At 32.9% G+C, this 23,773-nt stretch overlaps 1 protein-coding gene across 1 annotated transcript in view; it reads right to left on the bottom strand.

The window, feature by feature from the left end:
• The window catches only part of LOC145293047 (sodium-dependent multivitamin transporter-like), a 67,914-nt gene that overhangs the window by 10,438 nt on the left and 33,703 nt on the right, over window positions 1–23,773 (bottom strand). The window contains exons 5-11 of the mRNA XM_080139358.1: window positions 21,989–22,134; window positions 17,399–17,539; window positions 14,823–14,928; window positions 10,032–10,117; window positions 7,037–7,143; window positions 5,198–5,259; window positions 2,744–2,830 (exon numbers count right to left, since the gene is read on the bottom strand). Coding sequence (XP_079995484.1) covers window positions 2,744–2,830; window positions 5,198–5,259; window positions 7,037–7,143; window positions 10,032–10,117; window positions 14,823–14,928; window positions 17,399–17,539; window positions 21,989–22,134 — 735 coding nt within the window. The remainder of the gene's footprint in view (window positions 1–2,743; window positions 2,831–5,197; window positions 5,260–7,036; window positions 7,144–10,031; window positions 10,118–14,822; window positions 14,929–17,398; window positions 17,540–21,988; window positions 22,135–23,773) is intronic.

The raw sequence follows: 23,773 nt of genomic DNA, 5'->3' as shown, positions 1-23,773 counted from the left end.
ATTGGCGAGAGGGGACCAGAGGTTGGAGTTCAGACGAGCACCTGCCATGGTGCAATTGACAAGTAAAAAGCTTACAAAAGAAAAATTTATACTTATTCTTTTTGAAATAAACATATCAGTTTATATACAAATGTGTGTTTTTTTTTTTAAATAATTGATGTCATTAACAAATAAACAATATACATGGTTTGTTATGTTAAATTAAGTTGATGATTTTTTGATTTTTTTTTTCATTCCAGAACAAGTTGAAGTATTTAATCACTGTTATAGCAGTCACAAACATTAATATTTATTTCTTAATGTGAAGTGCTGTCCTTATTAGGTGACAAAAAACTGTCTTAATTTCTTTCATTACTTGGCTAATATTCTACTTTTTTCAATTTATACCCAGGTATAAGATAAGGTGTAGGTATAAGAAATAAATACATTTTTTTTTTTCTTGTTTTTAATAAAAAGGTTTGGTTTTTCATTTTTGGTGACAACCGTTTTAGTTGTTAAAAATGATATTATAGAAATTAGTATTAGCACTCTTTACTTGTTTGTTTAATTTTATAGTATATTAACTATTTTCGGGGTTCAGTCATTTTGATAAAAGTTTTATGTTACAAATTTTTTATATCTTCAAATATTTATTCATGCTGTTTGGCTTAGTTGTTTTGTAGAAGAAAATTATTGTTTTGGTTTTGGTTTTGGTTTTGCAACAAATGTTTGAATTTTGCAAAAAAAAAAAGCAAGATAAAAAACAGCATTAATGTTTGCTTAAAGTCAGGAAAACGATATCTTCAGACAATCTGAGCTGATAGCATCACAGATCTTAACAATCTACTCTTATCAGCGCTAATCTTAGCATAAAATACAACAGATAATTGTTTCTGTGTAGTATTAGTGGGTTTCAGAGCAGGATACCATGAATAACTAGAAAGCACTGAAATATTGGAAGAGAGTGATCTGCATCATAATTTATGTGGGATTAAAAATTTTAGAAATCTTAGCTACAGCTCAGTACTCCTAGAATATATTGATGGTTATAAAATGTAAATTTAAAAAAAAAATTCTTACTGAGATCTGGAAGTTGTGACTAGCAGAAAAGATTATAACAAGCATTATAACAAAATTCGTGAAAAGTTTGCCAAAAAAAAAATGTGACTATGTTGAACAAGGATCTTCAGTACTCCTGCAATAAAGGCCCAAGAGAATCACTGAACAAAAACCAAGAAACTCCTCAATAAATTCAAACAATGCAGCCTACAATCCACACAAAGCTTTTCATATCATGGAAACAAGGTTCCCTCAAACTGTAGTAACCTTCGGGTTTTTATAGTAAAGGCCATGTTATCCTGACCTACATATTTGAAAAGGAACTCAGACTCAATTTAGATGAGTATATTGAGTAACTGTTGTCAAGCGTTGTGTAAATAAAATGGCTGCAGGAAGGCCATACATTTTATCACTTTTGGGAAAACTTAAAGTGGCCATCTAAGAACTTTCACAATTTCACCAGTTTCAACATCTGGCCCGGTATATCATAGAAACTTTGCACCTTGCACATTACTATGCAGTTTCAATCAGGGAAGCATGCTACATTTGTTTCGCTCCTGGGTATTTGTCAAACTAAATTCAACTTTCTCTTTTATAAGCAAATGATGTTTACATTAACCTTCCAACAATGTATATTGCGTATATTCCCTTGACCTACACATTTCCATCATTTTATACAGCTGGCTTTGTTGTAGTTAGGGTAAACATTCACTTGTTTGACACTTAAAATAAGTTGTGTTCAAACCTTAAATATTTTTCTCTCATTTTTAATACACTTTTTTTGTGGTCTCTTGGTCTTCCAGGACAAGAGTCCCGGAAAGAAGTTTGGTGAAGTAGCCAGCTTAGTGCTGTTGCTATAGGCAACATCACTTGGAGAAAGTGCACCATTTCTTGTAAGTGACTGTGCGTGGAGCAGCCATACTGAGAGGATCTTATTTGGGCTGTGAATACTGTGTTATTTTGAATATTTAGCCATGGTGTGCTTGCAGGGATGCTCATGTAAGGTTATCTTGACAACACCCAGAACGATAGAGTCTAGTAGGCATTTAAGTTCTCTCGCATGATGAAGATTCATGTGAGATGGGAAGTTGCCAACCAAGTAGAGATCACAAAAGTTATTAGTGATTAGTCTTTTATGGACGTGAACCAAGAGCCGAACAATTGAAGTCAAGAAGAAGTTTCCTTAGCCCTGTTGAACCTTTAACAACATCTCAGGGAGAGATCAGACTACAACTGTGGACCAGATGGCTAAAGAATGCATCCTTTTAATGACATAGGAATGTCTCATTTTCCTATTCAGAATCACCGTAACTCCAGTGAAAGACATTCAACTGCCTAAGAACATAATTAGTATGATCAAAATTGGCTATGATTGGAAGAGACTACAAAACTGACTCAAGCATTCACAAATGTGGAGAAGAGATCAATACGATGCAATACTGCCATCTACTGACCAACCATTGCAGCTTGAAAGATCTTGCGAAATACGACAATAATACAAAGGTCTGCGTACCAAAAGCGAGAAACTGTTAAATGACCACACGCTTCAAAGACACATAAGGAAGAAGAAAGGCAGCTTCTTAGAGTAAGCGACTTGCACTTAAGAATTTGAGAATATATCAATTATTGGTCGCCAAGGTGACAATGAATAATATTAGTAATCATTTTGTTTGATTCAAGTAAAAGAAATTCAGTTATTACTTACGTTTTTATTTGTCCATGGGAAAAACATCCCAAGAATAACAACTCCAAGAATTGGACAACAAAGGCTGCCATAAATGAACAAAGACGCCTGCAAGGAAATTAGACAATTTTAAAAAGTTGACAGGAGCAAGAGATTTTTTTTCCAAATCAATTTCAAGTAGAGATTGTTTTCACTGGGAGACTAGAAAGGATCAGAATGGAATTCTGCTGACGAAATTTTTCTATAATGTTTAATGAAATATGCTTAAAAGGAAGGAATGTTAAATTCGATACAAAGAGGGGCTGATTAATAATTATATATTGACCAGCTGTATTTTGTCCTAACTCCAGGATAATTAGATTGATGTAACCCGCGTATTCTCAACAGACACTGTAATGTACAGGGTGGAACGATAAAAGTGTTGCCCTAAAGAAAACAACAGTATAATTTTATTTTTAAGACTTTTATTGAAATAAATCAATTCAGGTAACTTGATTATATAAAGAAATCAGCAAATTATATTTGTAGCAATGCTAGAAGTTGCTAGTTAAGGCATTAAGTGAAACCGCAATTTATTGTAGTTATAAATTGCCAAAAAAAAAAAAAAAAGAAAGTGAAAAAAGAAGTGAAAAAAAAAAACACGCATAATGTTTCAGCTTGCATGAAAATTCTTTCAAGTTGATCTGAAAGAGAGAATTTTCATGATAGCTGAAATATTATGCATGGTTTATATATATATATATATATATATATATATATATATATATATATATATATATATTTTTACACATCCAACATTTTTTTCACTTCTTTTTTTTTGGGGGGGGGCAATTTATAACTACAATAAATTGTAGTTCCATTTAATGCCTTAACCAGCAAATTCTAGCTTATATAATTTGCTGATTTCTTTATGCCCTCTGATGAGAAGAATAATAAGAATAGCATTCTTTGAAACTCTGTGGAATAAGGACTTAAATGAAACTGCAATTTATTGTAGTTATAAATTGCCCCCTCCCAAAAAAGAAGTGAAAAAATGTTGGATATGTAAATATATATATATATATATATATATATATATATATATATATATATATATATACGAGCAAGCAGTTAATAAAACATGTTAAAAAACACTTTGAAATGAGTTAAAAACATATTTAATCTGAAAAGGAAACACTAGATAAGTGGATAGTCCTTAATCCGCAGAGTTTCGAATAAATACTTTCCTTCTCATCAGAGGGTAGGAATTAGCAAAATGCAGGATCGGATTTTGCATACAAAAGTATTTGATGAAACAACAAGTAAGTCAAAGATCTTACTTGAAAACAAAAAAAAAGTGAAGCAGAGGGAATATGGTGAAGAAAAAGGTGATTACACATGAATGGGTAGTCTGGTGGAAGATAAATAATCCAGTGACGGTAAAATCCAAGTATATAATTTCAAGAAAGTTTAATTGAATTTCCATTTGCACAAGTAAAATCCAAAAATCCCGTAATTGGAAGAAGATGGTCCATAATAAGTCAAAGGCAGAAATCCATGGTAAATTCACAAAAATGTGTACAAGGAAAAAATGGAAAAAATTCCAATAATATTAATAAAAGAAAAATAAGATATTTTATTTTATATACATAAACAAACCATGCATAATATTTCAGCTTGCATGAAAATCAATTTACGTAAATTGTTTTTTAGAGTATTCAGTCGAACAATAAATTTTTATTGTAAAGTTCAACTTACAGTTTTAATTTTCTTTCTCTTATAATAAACTCTACTCTCTATTGCGTATTGAGCTTTTTTATTCGGTTGCGATTAAGTTATCTATATATAAATACTGTTATTTATATTAGTTTTAATTTACCATTGTGTATATTAGGTAAACACTACATCCCTTTGATTTCATTAATATATATATATATATATATATATATATAGGAAGCTTTAACTTTAGGAATGACACGCGTATATATATATATATATATATATATATATATATATATATATATATATATATATATATATATATATATATATATATACGCATGTCATTCCTAAAGTTAAAGCTTCCTATTTTTAACTCAAAACGTTGAAGAGCTACGAAGATGGGAGTGATATCATGAAAACGAGCAACCTTTTGTGCTCCAGCATATACTTTCTACATAGTCACTACCATTCTTAATGCACTTTTGCCAGGAATTCAGTGAAGCATTTTTGCTTCTGACACACGTCCATGACAGGTAGCCCTCTTAGAGTCGATATCTGCAACAGAGAGATGAAACTTTCAGGTGTTAAATGCATGCATTCAGTCATCATAACAATGAAATTTGGAATCCCCTCTGATCCATTCAGGCAGAATAAAAATAGGAAGTTTCATTTTTGAAGTGCCTCTTGTATAATGAAAGAGTTCTTTTTTTTATTATTATTGCACCTTGGTATATGGATACTGGAACTCTCAACAATGCTTATTCAAAAACTTACTTTCAGAATTCCTTGTGGTATAACGGTAGAAATTCCAGTACAAAGAATCCCAATTGAAAAAGCTGAAATTTAAAATAAAAAAAAAAAAAGAAAATTAACTTAATTATTACTTTAATAACAAATATTATTGTAACATAATGAAATAGGGCTGGTATTTAACAGAAGCCCTATTTGGTAAAGAGGGTTCATTTATTAGGAAAGAAACTTCAGGACAATTAATTAAAGCCAGTTAGCAATGTCATATGGATGCCTACTTGGATTACTCATTACTAGGACTAGAACAGCAGAATATTCTTATCATTGTTTTGACTCTCGAGTATATACCCGACACAGTTAGACACAGTTAATCAATCGAGAACCACATAACTCTATATAAAAGCATATAAGATATTAACTGATATATACTCGAGAGTCAAAATAATGAAAAGAATATCATCTTGTCATAGCCCTAGTAATTATATAATAATTTCTGTAACACGCACACATACACATTGTTTAGTGTTCATTTTTGGTTTGATTATATTTCAAAATTTGATTATTTTACTTATTAATTTAATAATCATCCAAATTATATTATTTATGCATTTGTGAATTAAGCTTACCTTAGGCTTGATGTAAATATAAAGAAGTTTGCATAATAGTAATAATATTGTAAAGCTATTCATCAACGCTTACATCACTCTATATAAAAATAGATAAGATATCAACGAATATATACTCGAGAATCAAAACGATAAAAAAAAATTCTGTTGTCATAGTCCTACTCGTCAGTAATCTATGGAAATAAGGCTTGGGTGCAAAGAATAAAATCCTATATGGCTAACTGAGGATTGGTAATTCTTATTATTTGAATTATTTGGATTCTTTTTTTCATCTTGAGTGTTATTTTCATAATGTTTAGGCAGATGTAACCTTCAACCTTCTTCAGGTGTATCTTGTCAAACTTGAAAATCTCTATGAGATTTTCTCAGAACCCTTTATTTAATCGATGGGGGTAGCATGCTCTCAATCCATCAGCCATGACAGGGTAGAAGTCTTCAGTAATTCGAAATCCCATATAAATTCTTGAGTTCGACAAGATACCCCTGAAGAAGTTTAGAGGTAACATCGTTTTGTGAAAATAACATTTAAGATGAAAACAATCGAAATAATAAAAATATGCTGAGATGTGTTTGACGGATTTAAGAATTTGATTTCTAAATTGACCTATCTTTGGACAGGTCTTTATTTATCCCTCTATCTCTTGTCCATCGTTATCACTTCGTTGTATGTTTTCCTTGACCTGACACTATGAACTGAACCTACTACCTCAACTGTTCTGCATCTACTGATCTTACCTCATCTCTTATCCATCATGCGCTATGGAAGAGTAGGCTAGTTAAAAGTGCTCACCCAATGCAGAGGCACATGTCACTCCTTTCTCCAAGATCTGCCTTAATGATTCACCTCCTTTTATGTCCTACTTTAAAAAAAACAAAAAAACTGCCTTTCCCATCATGCACTCCAAGTGCATAAATGAGTCGGCCATTTTGTATTTCTTCTTTCACATGGTGCAACACAGGTAAGCCGTTCATTTTGTCTGTATATACACCACATCCATCCATTCTTTCAACATTGCCATACCATCAAAGTTCTGCGTATATCTCTCTATATTGCCTAGATTTAATCTTGCTCTGATGGTTGTAAGATAAAGTTTAAATTTAAAAAACTTTATTTCAAGTGTCATTTAACCCCCAAAATGTATTAACATTAATTTCCTTTGTCTTTCTGCAATAGTATCCACATTCTTGAAATGAAGAACCAAAACAACAATGTGAAGATGCTAAATTTGAAACTTACCAATCACGTTGCGGATAATTTCTGATATTCTGTCGCTAAATTTGAATTTTGGCAACAAATTTTGCGTAAGAACTTTGTTGGTGGCACTTAGACCACAAGAGAAAGAACTGAAAAAGACAAAAATGTTTCAACGGTTCTTAACTAAAATCTTCAAATTAAAAAAAGCCATGGAAAAATAATAAAACAAAACCAACACATCGATCAGCCATCCAAAATAATGGTTTGTTCAAGAAATAGTTCTGATTAGACCAGGGGTCTCCAAACTACGACCTGTGGGCCAGATCCGGTCCACCAAAGTCTTTAATCCAGCCCACCAAAGTCTTTAATCCAGCCCGCAGAGCTCTTATAGAAAACATAAAAAATATTCAGGAAAATTTTTTTTTAAATGGAAATGTGGGAAAATAGTGTGGTGTTTTTGCTTTTTATTCAAACAAATGATTAAAAGAATGAGGTTTTGGAGAACCAGTTTTACTAAAAAGCAAAGCTAATAAGCAAAACAGAAAAAACATGTTCAGGTCATTTTTATTTTGGCCCATGTAACCCTAAAAATTCAACAAAACAAAAAAGTTCAAAAACTTTGAAGATCCCTGGATTAAACTGATACGGTTATATTTTTTTTTTCGCCATCTTTTTCCAACTCTCTATTCTTCTTCTTCTATTATTATTGCTTTTCGCTAATCACTCTCAGATCAGTTGAAATATGCAGCTGATTTAGATTTGGCCTAGTTTCAGTTGTGGATTCGGATACAAACGGTTTGTTTTGCTAAGACTCAGCTTGTGTCTTTCAATCATAAGCATATCCATTTCTCATGGATTGCTTTGCTCTTGAAGAGAAATCAACTCTGAAACTCCTTGATCTTTCTTCCTCATCAAATTTTTCTTAGAGTTTATATATTAGCTCTATTGCTCTTTCTGCTTCTCATAAAGTCAGTTCTCTCTATCGCTCTAAGCACTTTCTCACATTTGAGACTAATTCTATCTCTACAAATCTATTATCAGACAATGTATGGGGTACTATTGTTATGTTTGGGCTGGTGAATCTGTGTCTCATTTGAGGATTCTTTTTGTTCCAAGTCGTTTAAATTGTTATTCTAGTAGTCTCCATCAATTCAATGCTTTGATACCTCATTGTAATACGCCTTCCTATTCCAGTAACTTCTTTCCAAGAATTGCAGACTTATGGAACTCTCTTCCTGCTGACAGTTTTCCTCCTACCTATAACCTTAATCTTTTGAAGTCAAAGGCCAATAGGCATTTCTTTTCTGTTTTTATGAGCATCATGTTTTCTTCATCAAATGGATTCATGACTTGTTTGGAGCAATTGCCATAAAACATTCTGTTGCTAAACAATAGAGGAAACATTCAAAATTGATTGTGTGTTGATTAATTATTTGCTGTGGTTCTGTAAGGGCGTCCAGAAGAAATGTAAACAAACTCTATAATTAGTGTAAACAAAACATATTGAACAGAAAAGCAAATACAACAAGTGAAGCATGCATGGCGCCCCCCGTGAGTGCACAGTGAACGAGGCATAAAAAAAATGACTAAGTTCAGCATTGCCCTCCCCTCCCCTTCCATTTAGCCCCAAAAGTCCCCAGGGGACGTCAAATCCTGGTGAAAATGAACAAATGGTGTAGTTTTAGGCCTTAACATATGTAAATTTGAGTTCAGCACCATGCAAAACTGCTAAATAGACATACAGAATATTTTGGACAAATATGGTAAAATAGTTCCCAAAATTGAGTGTTTTTATTAGCCCTAAAAGAGCCCCTGGGGTACACTCAAGAATTATTGCAAAGTATAGACGAACAAAATTATATAGAAATCAGTTAGTTACAACTTTTCAGAAAATTTTATAAAAATCCAAAGCATTAGTTATTTTTAATACATAAGCACAAAAGTGTCAATTTTAGCCATTTTAACCCAAAATATTGTTTGTTTCAAAACTCAGGGCAAGATCATTTGGGCCCATGTTAGCTCTGCCATCTTGCATGGTAGGAAGACATGAGCCTCAGATGTTTCCGCTGTATGATAGCTTAAGCGTCAAGTTATTAATTATGGCACAATGCATCATCAGGGTAATGTACAGCAACAAACTAGAGAAGAGAATCCCTCCATCCATGCTCTATCTAGTATCTAGTAGGTATTTGTGGGATTTGGGATGGCTTGTGAGCTCGGCGTTTCAGGTGGATTAGTTATGTACTGCATACCACTTTCTAAAACAACACACAAGGATATACCAGGCAATAGATTGCATGAAAGACTAAGGAAAACCTGGCTTGAGTGTATACAACATGGATTGGCATAGAAGATGTGGGAGATGTTGACTACTCTGGTATCCGAGACACCTGCAGCATCATAAATATCTAAACCGATTGATGATGATTACATATTAGAAACCCTGTGTCAGTGATAATTAAGTTAGCTAGTGTGAATTTTAACAAGGGTCACACCGAGTGCATGATAATCCACATCTGTAAAACAGATTCGTTCCCAGGGCTGAATGAAAGATAAGGGACGTAAAATTGAGGCAGGGGGTGGAGCGCAAAAAAATGTCGTAAACAAAACAGAGAGATTATGAAAATGACGTCACGTTTTTGAGGAGAGAAACCAAGGTTTTCAGCTCAGTTTCTTTCTCCAGACAAAGTGATAAAATACCTGCGTATAAACACCCCGCATGTATGTATAGACTTTTGTTTATTGAAAACATTACATGATGATCTTATGATATATGTGTTCATATAAAGTCAATCTATATTTTATTTGTGACCTTTCTGTTTTAGGATAGAATTAAAAACAAAGTCCTATACCAAGATGAAACAATTTTTCTCACTTGAAATTTTACAAGGAATTAATTTTGTTTTAGGCACTTTACAATAATATTGTGAGGTCTGCATACTTACTGCAACAGCATTAAGTTATTTGTAACTTATTAACTGAACATTGCAGAGAAGGAGAGGGGTAAATTGTTCTTTAGAAGATCCGTTCAACTCACCTCATTGTAGCACTGAATATTCCGGCAACAAAAAGACCAACAACACCATCCATTTTGACATTGTTCATCAGAAACTTGCCGACAGCCTGAAGAAAAAAAAGATAATAATTAAAAAAAAAACAATAATAATTTTAATTTAGATATTATAACTTTGACCCCTATTATGACCCCTTAAAATTTATTGTTTCGGGCTCAAATCACTTTATTAAGTTAGATCCATGTTCAAGGAACCTATATCTAAAATTTCAAGTGTCTAGACCCAAAATTGTCGGAGGAGTTTGGTAGAGTTTTTAAAGGTCAAATCGTTGAAATTTGACCCCTTAACAGCCAAATTTCTGGCTGACACCCGTCACATCGATTTTCCCAAATCTCAGTACCCGGTATTTCAAAGTTCGAGTCTATAGACTAAAAATTGACAGAGTTATTGCGTAGGGAAATGTACACAGACAGACAGACACACAGACAGACACGTTCACTCTTATATATATATATATATATATATATATATATATATATAATCACATGGTTGTAGTTTATGTTACTGAGAAATGAGTTTCTAACTTCTTAGTGGACAGAAAAATTTGCTTGAATAAAACTTATGTGTTTCTGATTAATAAAAAAAATTGATGAATTTTTATGTTGAGTTATTTTTTTTTTTTTTCTGTGGTTGAACGATCTGCATTTTCAAACACTAATTTGAAGATTTTTTTGTCCAACTCAGAAAACAATTTCTCTTCAACCCTTTTTGCGATGTATATTTATTTTTTGCATAGAATAGACACATTATACTTGGTAAAATTCATTTTGATTTCAACTTCCTGATCTGTTGCTAACAAATATCTAAAGTATACCACCAAAGTCTTTTTTCGAAAATCCAATATTCCAATTGTAGACATGAACAGGTTTTAGCAGCCAGTATCACATGCAACATTGGTCGGGTTGTTTTCGTGTCTGAATAAATCCAAATTCCTTGTCATCAAAGTTGTGTGACATATGTCAAAAAAAAGAAAAACAAAAAATGTTAGTCCAACTGAGTAGAATACTTTGTATCCAATATTGTTGGATATAGGTTTTGAATCTTCTTTATCAGTGCTGTGACCTTGAAGAGCTGATAATAAAGACAGCATGGTGGTATATTTACAGAAGTACAGAAATATAATGTTACGAAATTCTGCATCCGATACTGTGACTACTATGGCTACCACCAATGACTCATACAACACTTATTTGTAATTATTCACAATTATTTGTTTGAAAGAGTCCATCTACTCTCAAAATGGGATAGCTAAATATTACACCATAAATATAGAACTTGAAACTGGTTTGATAATGTAATTTTTTTGTATCATTATTTAACAAAAATAATATGCAATGTTTTTTACCATTTTAAAATTATTTTTTAAATTTCTACTTGAAATACATATTTACTGCAGATACAAGGATAACATTTAATTTAAAAATGTTTCATTTGATAAATAATAGCAGTGGAAATATGTATTTCTGTAAGCGAATAATTCCTCCTACTTTTTATTTATATCACTATGAAAAAATGGAATGTACATCAGGATTAAATATGTTTCATCCAGAATTGATTCAAAATACATTTTTAAGAACACTATCCAATAGTGAAACAGAAATGTTGATTATTGCATATATTAATTTATATTAACTGTGAGATTCGAACCCATTATGGCATAAAAAATTGGTAGTAAAAACGCATCAATTAATTGTAACCTAATTAAATGAGTTCAACAGAGGGATTTTTTTTTATCATACTGCATAGATCTAAAATAATTTGTTTGGCTAACATAAAGAAACATGAATATAAAATAAAAGAAAACTTAACGAAGTACCCAGTTTTAATAAAATAAATGTTTTCTTTTCAAAGTAAACAATGATTTCACATGAAAAATAGTTGTTTAGGTGACTAAAAAGAAACGCTCAAAATGTCAGAATATTTATTTCTAATGATATATTTATTTTTTATTTGGACTGATTCAAGTTGATCAGTTTCCAGGTCGTCTAAGAACATACAAATCAGATGCAAGTATAGTTTTGCTCGAGTTTGATCAACTCTGATAATATGCTGCAACCAGTTCAATGGTCTCATTTTTTAACTCTTGAGTTATGGACCCGTAATGTTGCATCTATTGAGAAATAATAGCAGAAAAAATACACAATTCTGTAGGGAAATAATTCCTCCTACTTCCTATTTATATCACTATAAAAAATGGAATGTAGATCCGGATTAAATGTTTTATTCAAAATTGATCTGAAATATATTTCTTAAGTAGGAACCTTAAGACCGATGTGCACCTGGTCTTAATAATGAAACAGAAAGGTTAATCATTTCTCAACTACTGCATCTATTAACTACTGATATATCAACACTTTGGCTCGGTTTACTTTATATATAAAAGATGATTGACAGAGTTTCACCCCAGGATCAGCAGTTATTCCATATATATATATATATATATATATATATATATATATATATATATATATATATATATATATATATATATATATATTAGTTTTCTGCTTAGTTTGTTTAATTATGTGGCATAACGGAATTTGAAGTGAGATTATCTTTTCCTTTATTTTACTCACATTCACCTCTGATAAAGCATATTGCCACTTTTATTTATTTATTTAAAATTTTTTTTATTGCAATTTCACCCAGACAAGGCACATTGCCACTTTGCTGTAGGGTGCTACTATCACGGACATAAGCTACAGGGGTATTATGTGGGGAGTTGGGCAGCAAGATGTCGGTTCACGTTACACTTGAACTTCTGCATGTCAGTACGGTTGGGAAAGCAGGAACTTGGAAGGGAATTCCAAAGTTCAGCGGTTCTGGAGAAGAAACTACTGGAGTAGAAGGCTTTCTTACATCTAGGGATCTCTACTGTGAAGGGGTGGGATTTTACTGCTTGTCGAGTTTGTTGAGGATACTTACGTCGAAGGGGCACAAGTGCTTGCATTCACCATTGAAATACTTGTAGAACAAGTAGAGGGATGCTACATTTCGTCGATGGGACAGAGGCTGAAGCTTAGATCACAGTTTAGGTTGGTGACTCTTTTTTGAACCCTGTCTAGGAGTGAGAGACTAGTAGCAGATGCACCAGCCCAAATATGACAACAATACTCCATACATGGGCGAATGGTGGCCTTATAGAGATACAGGATACTTTCGGGTGTTAGTAGCTTTCTAGCATGGTAGAGAGAACCTACTTTTTTCGCAGCGTTTCTGGCAATGTACTCAATGTAATTTTTCCAACTCATGTTTCCTGTGAACATTAGGCCGAGGAGTTTAAAAGATGTACTTTCAGATAAAGATTCTTTGGCTATTGCTATTGGTGGTAAAGAAGGTTTCTTGTAGTTATTGAAGGAAACATGTTTAGCCTTAGCAGCATTGTATGTGACCATTCATTTTTGTCCCCATTCCACTACAGATCGGAGGTCATCTAGTGTTTTTGCCATTTCTCTAGATACGTGTTCATTTGTTTTCCTGTCATGTCGGTTATAGAGAGTGGTGTCATCATCATATATACCCATCTCAGAGACAATTTTGTCAGGGAGGTCATTTATGAATATTAGGAATAAAAGAGGTCCAAGGATAGATCCCTGGGGCACTCCCGCATTTATATCATATTGTTTGGATGTACGACCATCGGTGACAACCTGGATTTTTCTCATATCTAAGAAGGATTTAATTATGTTAAAGATTTTTCCAGTGATACCATATGATCTGATTTTCCTGAGAAGACCTTCATGCCATACCCTGTCAAAAGCCTTAGATATATCTAGAGCTACCGCTCTACCCTCCCCTGCTTTGTCAAGTGAATGGTATATATGCTCAGAGATCACAGTTAGGATGTCTGCCGTGGAACGGGCTTGCCTAAATCCATATTGCTGGATGTAAGTGGCTACTATTTGGGACCATACCTGGGAAAGATTAGCCAGATTGATTTACATTACATTTAAACTTCTGCATATCAGTATAGTCAGGGAAATAGGTAGCAGGAAGGGAATTCCAAAGTCTAGCTGTCCATGGGAAAAAAACTATTAGAGTAGAAATCTTTCTAGCATTTAAAGACCTCAACAGTGAAGGGATGTGATTTTGTTGCTAAGCAGGTTTGGCGGGGATATGTAGGTCGAGGGGGCACAAGTGCAATGAGTTCATTAGAGCACATTTCATTAAAATACTTGTACAACATGCACAGGGATGCAACATTGCAGTGATGGGACAGGGATTGAAGCTTAGTTGACAAAGAGGAACCTATTAGTTTGGAGATATATTTTTTGGACTCTATCCAAGAGGAAGAAACTGGTGGTAGATGAAATAGCCCAGATGTGGCAACAATACTCCATGCATAGGCGAATGGTGGCTTTGTAGAGGTACAGGATACTCTCAGGTGGGAGTGGTCTTCTAGCACGATAGAGGGAACCCACCTTCTTTGCAGTTTTCACAATGTCCTCAATGTATTTGTTCCAGTTCATATTGCCTGTGAATTTTAAGCCATTCAAGTTTTAATAAAGATACCTGCACTAATATAATGATCTTGATAGGCTGAGGTTGATCCTGTCAGAAATAACTCAGTTAAGGAAAATGCAGCCGCAGAAAATACTTTACTTATTTAACTAAGATGAAATTCTTTGTTTTCTTCTTTGCGTATGAAGATGTTCCAGTTATCTGAGAGAACAAGAGAACAGTGTCTTCCATATTCTTTCCCATTAAGAAGTTATATAACACAAGTATTTTAGCAAGAAAACAAAACAGCTTACTTTGTCCATATCTTTATCTTTGATGTTGAAAGCCAAAAGTTGCAATCCAAAGAGACAACAAAGAATGATGACAACTATGAGACCAGGAGAATTCAGCCAGAGGCTCCTGTGTTGAGAAACAAAAAATAGGAATCAAAGATTAGAAGAATATTATAATATAAATGACTATTAAAATTCAATTTTTTTTTTAATAAGCATATGTATTTAGACAGTACCAAATATGACATAATCACACTGACAGGAGTTCTCGTGAGATCACTGAAATTAAGCAACGTTGAACCTGGAATTTTTGGTATCTACAAAAGAACATTATTACTCTCCTTCTGAAAGTTCTTATGGCTCTTATTTCTCTGATGAAGGTTAAGAACCAAAACAGTGTTCATGAATTGTTCTTTGGTAGAGGAAAACAAAGATGTTGAGAGCAGCTCTTAGAATTCTTGTATTTATCATCAAGTTTCTTTTCTAGTTATTTGGTAAAAGTGCTACTTCCAGAAATTATGTGACAATGAAGTTGACGTTTCATATCCGTAAGAAGAGTTGACTTCCAGACTTTCAATTTGTTCAATTCAGCTCAGACTTTGTTGCTTTTACATTTGACATCTCAAAATATAAACACAATACATATTGGAAAGTATTATTTAACTTTGCTTGTCTTTTTTTATGCTACATTAACTCAAATTATGTAATTTAATGCCAAAGCACAAAATATTTTGTCATTTATTAAAATTTATTGAGATTAATTGTACATAATTAGCTGTTGTCATGATCGTCCACTCGTTATCTTCATTTAAAATCAGTGTTTGATTTCGACACTGATTGTGGTATCAATCATGTGGTCTTCGTCAGCAGTGAAACAAAGGTGTTTTTCTTCCTAATAAAATTACAATGTGAAGTTTTAAAACAAGCAACAATACTTTATTTTGTGAAGTTAAAAAGCACTTGATTTTTTGACAAAGGACAAACCTGCAATCAGAACAGTCCTTTCCAACTCAACATAAAATGACAAGCTTATCAAATTAGAACCAAAGATTCATCTGTTTCTAAAGAACAACAGAAAGCAAAATCCCCCTCCCCCTGTCTTTCTCTGAATATATATATCGAATCCTAGCGCGGATGAAATGCGGAATATTCTGTGTAGCTTAATTGCCATATATATTTTTATAACTTACTATATATATATATATATATATATTGGTATATTTTGGTAACATTTTTTCTCTTATGCATAATTCCTGTTTGTTTCTCTTGTGATCCATCTTTTCCATTTGGCGGGATAATGTTCAAACATTCTGTTCGAATGTAAAAAAAAATTTTCCATAGCCGCAAACATTTTTGACTTCCATGAGTCATCTTCAGGCAAGTGAGGAATGAAATAAATTGCATTTAATGAATTTATTGAAAAAGTCAATTAAAATCGTTTAAAAGCATATTGAGCCTAATTGATGGTCGGTTTATTTATGCCAATGAGTAGGGCTTCTATGATTGGAAAGCATAGGTTACAATATGAGATGGCTAAAATGGCGGTTCTTTTATTAATATATTTTTTAATTCATTTTGAGGTGTCAACTGGAACTGAAGATGACTCATCAAAGTCGAAAACATTCACGGCTATGGTGAATTTCTCTACACTCAAACAAAATGTTTGAACATTGGCCTGCAATCAGAAGAGAAACAAATAGGAATTATCCTTGCTGTTCAACAAAACAGGCATATATATATATATATATATATATATATATATATATATATATATACATATATATATATACATATATATACATATATATACATATATATATATACATATATATATACATATATATATACATATATATACATATATATATAATATATATACAATATATACATATACATATATATATACAATACATATATATATATATATATATATATATATATATATATATATATATATCAATTGGATCACACCACAAGATTTATCAGCTGTGAATCTATGGTCACAAAATCTGTCTAACCAGGATGTCCATAATTTCTGTGGAATTTCAAGTAGCCAAAATAAAAATTTGCTTTTAAGAAGTCATTATTTTTTCAAAAGTAACTAATCTCTTGTGTGGGGGTCTTTCTTAGCCAAATATTTTTCCATTGCAAGTTTGCTAATTGTAAAATGGGTGCTAATGCACTTACTGATCCGCGCTATTTTTTAAATCGTATTTCCAAGTTTGATAAAGTTTTATGATATGTTTTTTATTCAATTGTAAGGTTAAAGTACAAAATAGGTACAAAACACCCTCCCCTCCCCATGTTAAGAATAGCTTTTTAAATAATAACGTTATTATTTCAGTACGGATCAATAAGTGCATGAGTACCGTAAATTGTATCTATGCACCACATGTTGACATCTAGGGAGAGAGGCTGTGGATTGCTATCTTTCTTAAAAGCATTCATGCCAAAAAGATCTGCGACTGGATATGAACATGGCATCCAGTGGGTTAAATCATGCACCCATTTCTAAATTTGGCTGCACTTTCACACTTTTCTTTTGAGAACGAAATCAGACGACAACTAAAAAAGGAAAGAAAATTCTGTGAACTTACATCTTCGCTTTCTTTTCTGATGCACATGATGCATACCTCTGCACTTGTGATTGGTTGACAGCATAAATGGCCGTGTACAAAACTGTTGCCCCAATCAGTACAGATTGGATGGAATATTGCGAGGAGTTTTCAGTTTGGAGACTGGAGAACAGAAAAATAGAAAGCAAAATAAAAAGAAAAAAGTCGATAATCTGTAATAAAATGATCCCCGAACACAAAAATGGAAGAAAGTTTATGTAGATATATATTTAACAAACATCTTTAGGAAAAAACAAAACAAAAAACAAACAAAAAAAATGGAGATTTTATGATGGTAACATTTTTTTTATTAACTTTTACAGAGATCTAGCTATTTTTCTCGATTTTTATTCCAAACATTTTGTTATTTTCTCCATTCTTGTGATAAAGAATACAAGAAACATCCAATATTTATAATTGTAACAATTTATTCATGTCTGAGTTTTAATCTCGCAAAAATCATCAAGATATGTGGGTAAACCTGTAACAACTTTGAAAGCCAAAATTTGTTCTTTTTCTTTTTTTCAGATGAGGATGCCAATTATCATTGTCCTTGATGCATCATCCATTTTACATTGTTGAATAACTTCTAGAAATTGATTTCCAAATGAACTCATACCTGCCCTTTATTTATCCCTGTTTCCATTCTTATCACTTCCATATTTTCCTTGACCTTCCACACATGAACTAATAACTCAACTGTTCTATATCTACTAATCCAAGAACTCTCATCCATTCTTTCAATGTGACTATACCATTAGGATCTCCTTTTCTACACATATGTCCCTATACTATAGACATAATCTTCGTCTGAAGTCATCAGATCTAAGTCTGTAACGTAATCCCCCATTGAGGAGCGTTAGAACAAGCTGAGGTAACTTTGTATTCCCGGGTGACGCCAGATGACCCAAGGATTTAAGATAGAGAAGATAAATATATATATTTTATTTCATGTCAAAATAGATATTGTTTTAAACCAGAGAAATATATTTTTACAGCTAAAAGTTGCTGACAGGAAATTTCACTTATAACATTGTCTGGCCTTAAATGAACCCAGGGTCGGATGTCAGAATTGACATCTGATCTTGAAAATCGTGAGAATGAGTAATTCAGATTTCAGGTATGGGAATGGTGCCCACCCAGGGACCTGGGGCTTAGGATTTCGTGGAGATTTCGTGGCAAAATCTTATTGGCTGGGGAGAATTTCCACCCCATCCACAAACCTGTCGTGCGAAAATTAGCCAGAGTGGAGTTTTTCAGATCAGTTAGAGTTGGGAGTTGAAGCAGATTTCTTGTTGAATTCGGGGAGAACAGGTCGTATAAACCCGCCGTTCCCTGGAGAGGCCCCCCTCCACCTACCCCTCCACCTACCTCATCCATCCATCTGTCGCTGTCTGTGAAGAGATTTGAGACTTTGGAAAAACTTACTACGAATTGAATGAGAATTGTAAAAACATTTTTGTACATAATTTTGTGAAAATTAAGCTTCTGTAGATAGACTACAATTGTTTGTCTTTCTTCCTGCCTGCCACTTCGATATTCGCTTTCAGCATACTAGATTTCATGTAACAACCTCAGAGAAGTCTAGGCGACACGAGCCAAGAATTCAGATAGACAAGAGTCATGAACCACCTTCTCGAGTGAGGCATTACAGTCTGCTTTTAAGAATCCCATCACACATCCATTGTATAATTCTCATTTCATTTCTCTCCATGTCCCCAATCCTCATTAGTAAAGTTTCACTTTCATATATCGCACTATGTATACATACCTAATAAATATTTCTCTGACAGTGATAGTGCTCTGGTCTGTAATCACAGAAGTTCCTTAAACTTACTCCATCCAATCCTAACTCTTGCAATTATGCTCTGTAGCAAAATGTAGTAGGCAAAAATCAGGAACAAAGATAGGAAATAGTCAGTTTCGCCCTGCACTGCCCATCTCTAGAAGAGAGGGATTTCTTGGTTGTAATGACCGTAGAGAAAGAAGAAGAAGGAGACAGAAAAAAAGGCAGAAGAAAACTCACTTCTCGCAGATTCGTGGTTCATTACAAAGAACAATCCAACTGCCAGAATCACCTACACACAATCTGCAGGATACTGCCTGACTGCTTCCCAGCATCCTGCCTTTATAGCAGCCGGTAATTATATATTTGCATAATCATGCGAGAGCACACGCGATTCTGCAAGAATTGCATGGGGTCAATGCCAATAAAAACCCATGGACACCATCTTGGAACTCTTTTTCACTTAGCCCACAACACAACAACAGACGTATCCGAGGTAAGCTCTTTATTTCCCCCCATTTTGGTTATTGCCAATTCCACTACATGCTCTAATGTATCAGCAAGCTAACAAAACTAAATGTCTTTGCAATTCAAACATACTTTCTCCGCATCTGAGTGCTAATCCATCTTCTCTCAACCCAAAATATCGTTCATCATTGTTTAAAGAAATGAAATTGATTTTTATTCTTCATAATAAAGTAAACTCTGTCTATTTGTTGATTTCAGTATCGTTTGTCCTACAATAGAGTGCAACGTTGGTACATGTTCTTAACAAGAAAAAAATAGTCAGCTAACATAACTTCTAGCGTGGCTGCTACCAGAAGTGGTGACAAGGCAAATCAGTTCCTTTGCTTTTTTTCTCAAACCTATACTTCCCCATGCATGTAGTCTTTTTTTATTACGTTTTTGCGCTCATTCTTTCTTTTATTTAATAATCATTAAGAAGATTTTGGGTCCTATTTCAATTGAGAATCATTGAAATTAGTTTTAATTTTTAAAAGAATTATTAAAAACACTTTTAAAAATCTTTTAAAAGTGTTTTGAGAATATTATGTACTATGTACTGAATATGTTTTTTATGATGTTTGAAATTTTATTATTTTGATTTCAATAATTTATTTTTATACTTTAATAAACATATATTTATTATATAAATTCAAATTAAAAACTTATTTTTAAAATAAATTTTATTTTTTTATAATTTCATAAACATTTCTTATAAAATTTTAAATAAAATAAAAACTTTTATTTTTTAATTTTGTTATTAAAATGTAAATAAAGACTAATTGTGATATTTTTATGTTTTATAATTTCGTTAATCTTTATTGGATATTTTTAATGCCATTTTCTTTTATTTTATTTCAATAAATTCCTTCACAATAGAAATACTGAAAAACAATAAAAGTGATGGAACTGATTTGTCTTGTCACCGCTTCCAGTAGCGGCCACGCCGGAAGTTAGGAAGTATGTTAGCTAACTATAACTAAAAAAGTTTAGCTTGATATAATGCGTTTGAGAAATTATTTTATTCAACAAGAATAGTTTTCAAAATAACACCACCTGAAAAAAATGGAAGTTAACTCTAATTACTTAATACAGAGTTCGTTTTACTTGTCTCCTCATGAAAACAGACCATAATGCATCAGTAAGCTTCGAAACAAGACTAGACCATGTTTGAAATTTAAGTGGCCTCTCAAACAAAGATAGTAATGTTTTTTTTGTTAAATTCTATTTTAAACATTCAAAATAATAGTTATAAGTTGCTTTTAAATAGTTGTGATTAGCAGTTTTTAGAATCAAATTTAATATTAACCTATTGTTTTTGTATATACTATACCACTTATCAAGGCCTGAAGGCTACTCAAGGATAAGATTCAATGAGCATCAGATGTGACAACACTATAATGATTAGTGACAGTGGAAATTGGGTAGAAATTAATTATAGTTTAACAAGAATTTGTTTATGTTGGACTTGAAAACATCTGTGTTATAGTCAACTGGGAAGCATGTTTGTGGTATAGTGTTCCACAAATGAGCAGTTCTGGGAAAATAGATTTGCTCATGGAATTTTAATTTAGTTTTGGGCACAGATAGAAAGTAAGGAAAATTGCTGATAATGGTTGTAGCTAGCCGAGTGTTTGCTGTGAATGTTTTACAAGGGGCAACCATAGAGTAAAGCTCAGTAGAGGAGCTGCCATGAAAATAACGACAGAGCAGAGATAGATTTGCACTGTCTCTTTCTGAGAGAAGGAGATAGCAGGGAGGAGAAAAAAGACATTGCCCACCAGATTTCAAAGTCGATTTTGTATGCTGTCCAAGCAGAAAAGGGTACTCTGAGCAACTCTTCCCAAGATGTGGCAGCAGCACTTCATCTTAAGTAGTTTGTCTCTTATATAGATAGAGAACTGCATCAGGAGCGAGATACCTTCTGGAGCGGTAGAATGAGCCAACTATTTTTCTGGTGACCTCGGCAACAGATTTGCTGTAAGTGTTCCACTTCATATTAGTAGTGAAGGTCAGTCCCAAAAGCTCGTGAAAGCCTCCTCAAGATGAGAACCATTCATTTCAGCTCGGGTTAGGTGGGGATCAGAGCATTGGTGATGAAAAGATAGAAGATTGGTTTTGGATGCATTAAAATTAACCAACCAACTTTTCCCCTATTTCATCACGTGCTCATGGTCAGAAGAGAAAGAATCGGAGAGATTTTTAAAGTCATCATTTGCACTGGATGGGACAAATGTGAGAAAGAAAACATAGAAATAGTTTTTTATTTGTTTACTACTTACAATAAAGTCTGATTGAGGTTTACTCTTGCTCTTTCAAAAATATCCTCACTGCTGACTGAGTAAGTGGTGATCACAACTACTAAGAGTCCAAAGAACATTGTTATTGACTGAAAAGCTTCAATGTAGACGTTAGATTTCATTCCTCCCTGGAATAAAACAAAAACAAATTTAATGTAAATTAATTAAATATGAGAAATGAAATATAGATCAAACTTGATGAAAAAAAAAATAAAGTAAAAATTTCTCTTTCAAATTTATTCAACGTATGTCCAATTTAAATTTGACAAGTTTAAATTCCATGTCGGAGGAAAATGGCAATTTTCTGAGTTCCAAATCTCAGCGACTATTGATCAGAATTTAACAAATGAATGCTTATTGAAAAGTTAATGACCTAAATTGTGTAGTGGGCTATGTGTCATTTGTCCTTAAGGTTGCACATTAAGAGGATCATCCATCATCCACAGCCTATTTTTTTACAGCAATAAAATGTTTCAATCATAGTCATTTGTTTTCCTAATTTTGCATATGAATTACAAAATATCTGATATTTGCCGCAAATGGAGGGGGAGACTAAACTTTCTGCTATGGTTTCAAATGATCTGAAATAACAGCAAGAGGAAACTTGATTCCAAATATTTCTCATATGTTACATCTCCCTTTTTTGGTTTTCACACATGAAGTAAATTTCACAGTGTATAAGGATTATTTGATACTGGAGATATTCATAATCATACCCATTTCCAAAAGAGGAGAGATATAAAATATGAAAAATATTTGGAATCAAGTCTCCCCTTGCTGTTATTTCAGATCATTTGGAACCATAGCAGCAACTTTTGTCTCCCCTCCATCAAAGCCAGAGATTTTGGGTATATATAAATATATATATATACTAGCAAAAGTACCCGTCGTTGACTGGGTTCAAAAACAGCCTACAGAAAATGGACTCTGATTTATGAAAGTATGATAGGTTATGAAAAGGAAGGGCTGTAAAGAGATAGCTTCGAATTCGGGGGTATCAAAACCAAAGCGAAATATGATGAAAGTAAAAATAAAATAGATAAACCCCATAATTTATTATACCATACCCGTTCACACTGAAACACTTATCACAATATTCTGTGGATCTATATTAAAAAACCTTGTTAAACTTTGTGATATATTTCCATTCTATGGTCAGGCGCGAACGAACACCCCATAATTTTATTATACCATATTTCTTCAAACTGAAACATAATTATTAAAGTATACTTACGCAGATAGATATGAAAAGTCTTTATTAAAGTTTGTGCCTATTTCCATTCTATGGAGGCCAGGCGCGAACGCAGGCCCCACAATTTTATTATACCATCCCTATTTAAGTTAAAAAATACTTATCAAAGTATTATTATGTACATCTATATCAAAAACACTTGTAAACAGACCCCACAATTTTAATGAATCACCGTTCTGCCAGATCAAACATACCCATTCCTGTGTCTCGATACATCTTCTATCATTATATGCAATCAGTTTTTAAAATAGCCAACCATATAGGAACCTATTCGTGACCAGACACACACAGCTTTATATATATATATATATATATATATATATATATATATATATAATTATTTTGTTACTATAATAATTAAATACCTACAGACACTAGTGTTCCATTCTTTCAGGAATCTTTAGTGCAGGGTGTCACGATTAACACCAGTCGAACGATTCAAACTCGGCAACACAAACCATCTGCCTTGATTAGCAAAGACCGTATCCATTCGGCTACCATTAACCGCGTGAAAT

This window comes from Euprymna scolopes, chromosome 14 (genome assembly GCF_053919585.1).
Source record: "Euprymna scolopes isolate OS-2025 chromosome 14, ASM5391958v1, whole genome shotgun sequence".
Lineage (NCBI taxonomy): Eukaryota > Metazoa > Mollusca > Cephalopoda > Sepiida > Sepiolidae > Euprymna > Euprymna scolopes.
Note: the sequence above shows the minus strand (reverse complement) of the source record. Positions and strands in the feature narration are given on the sequence as shown.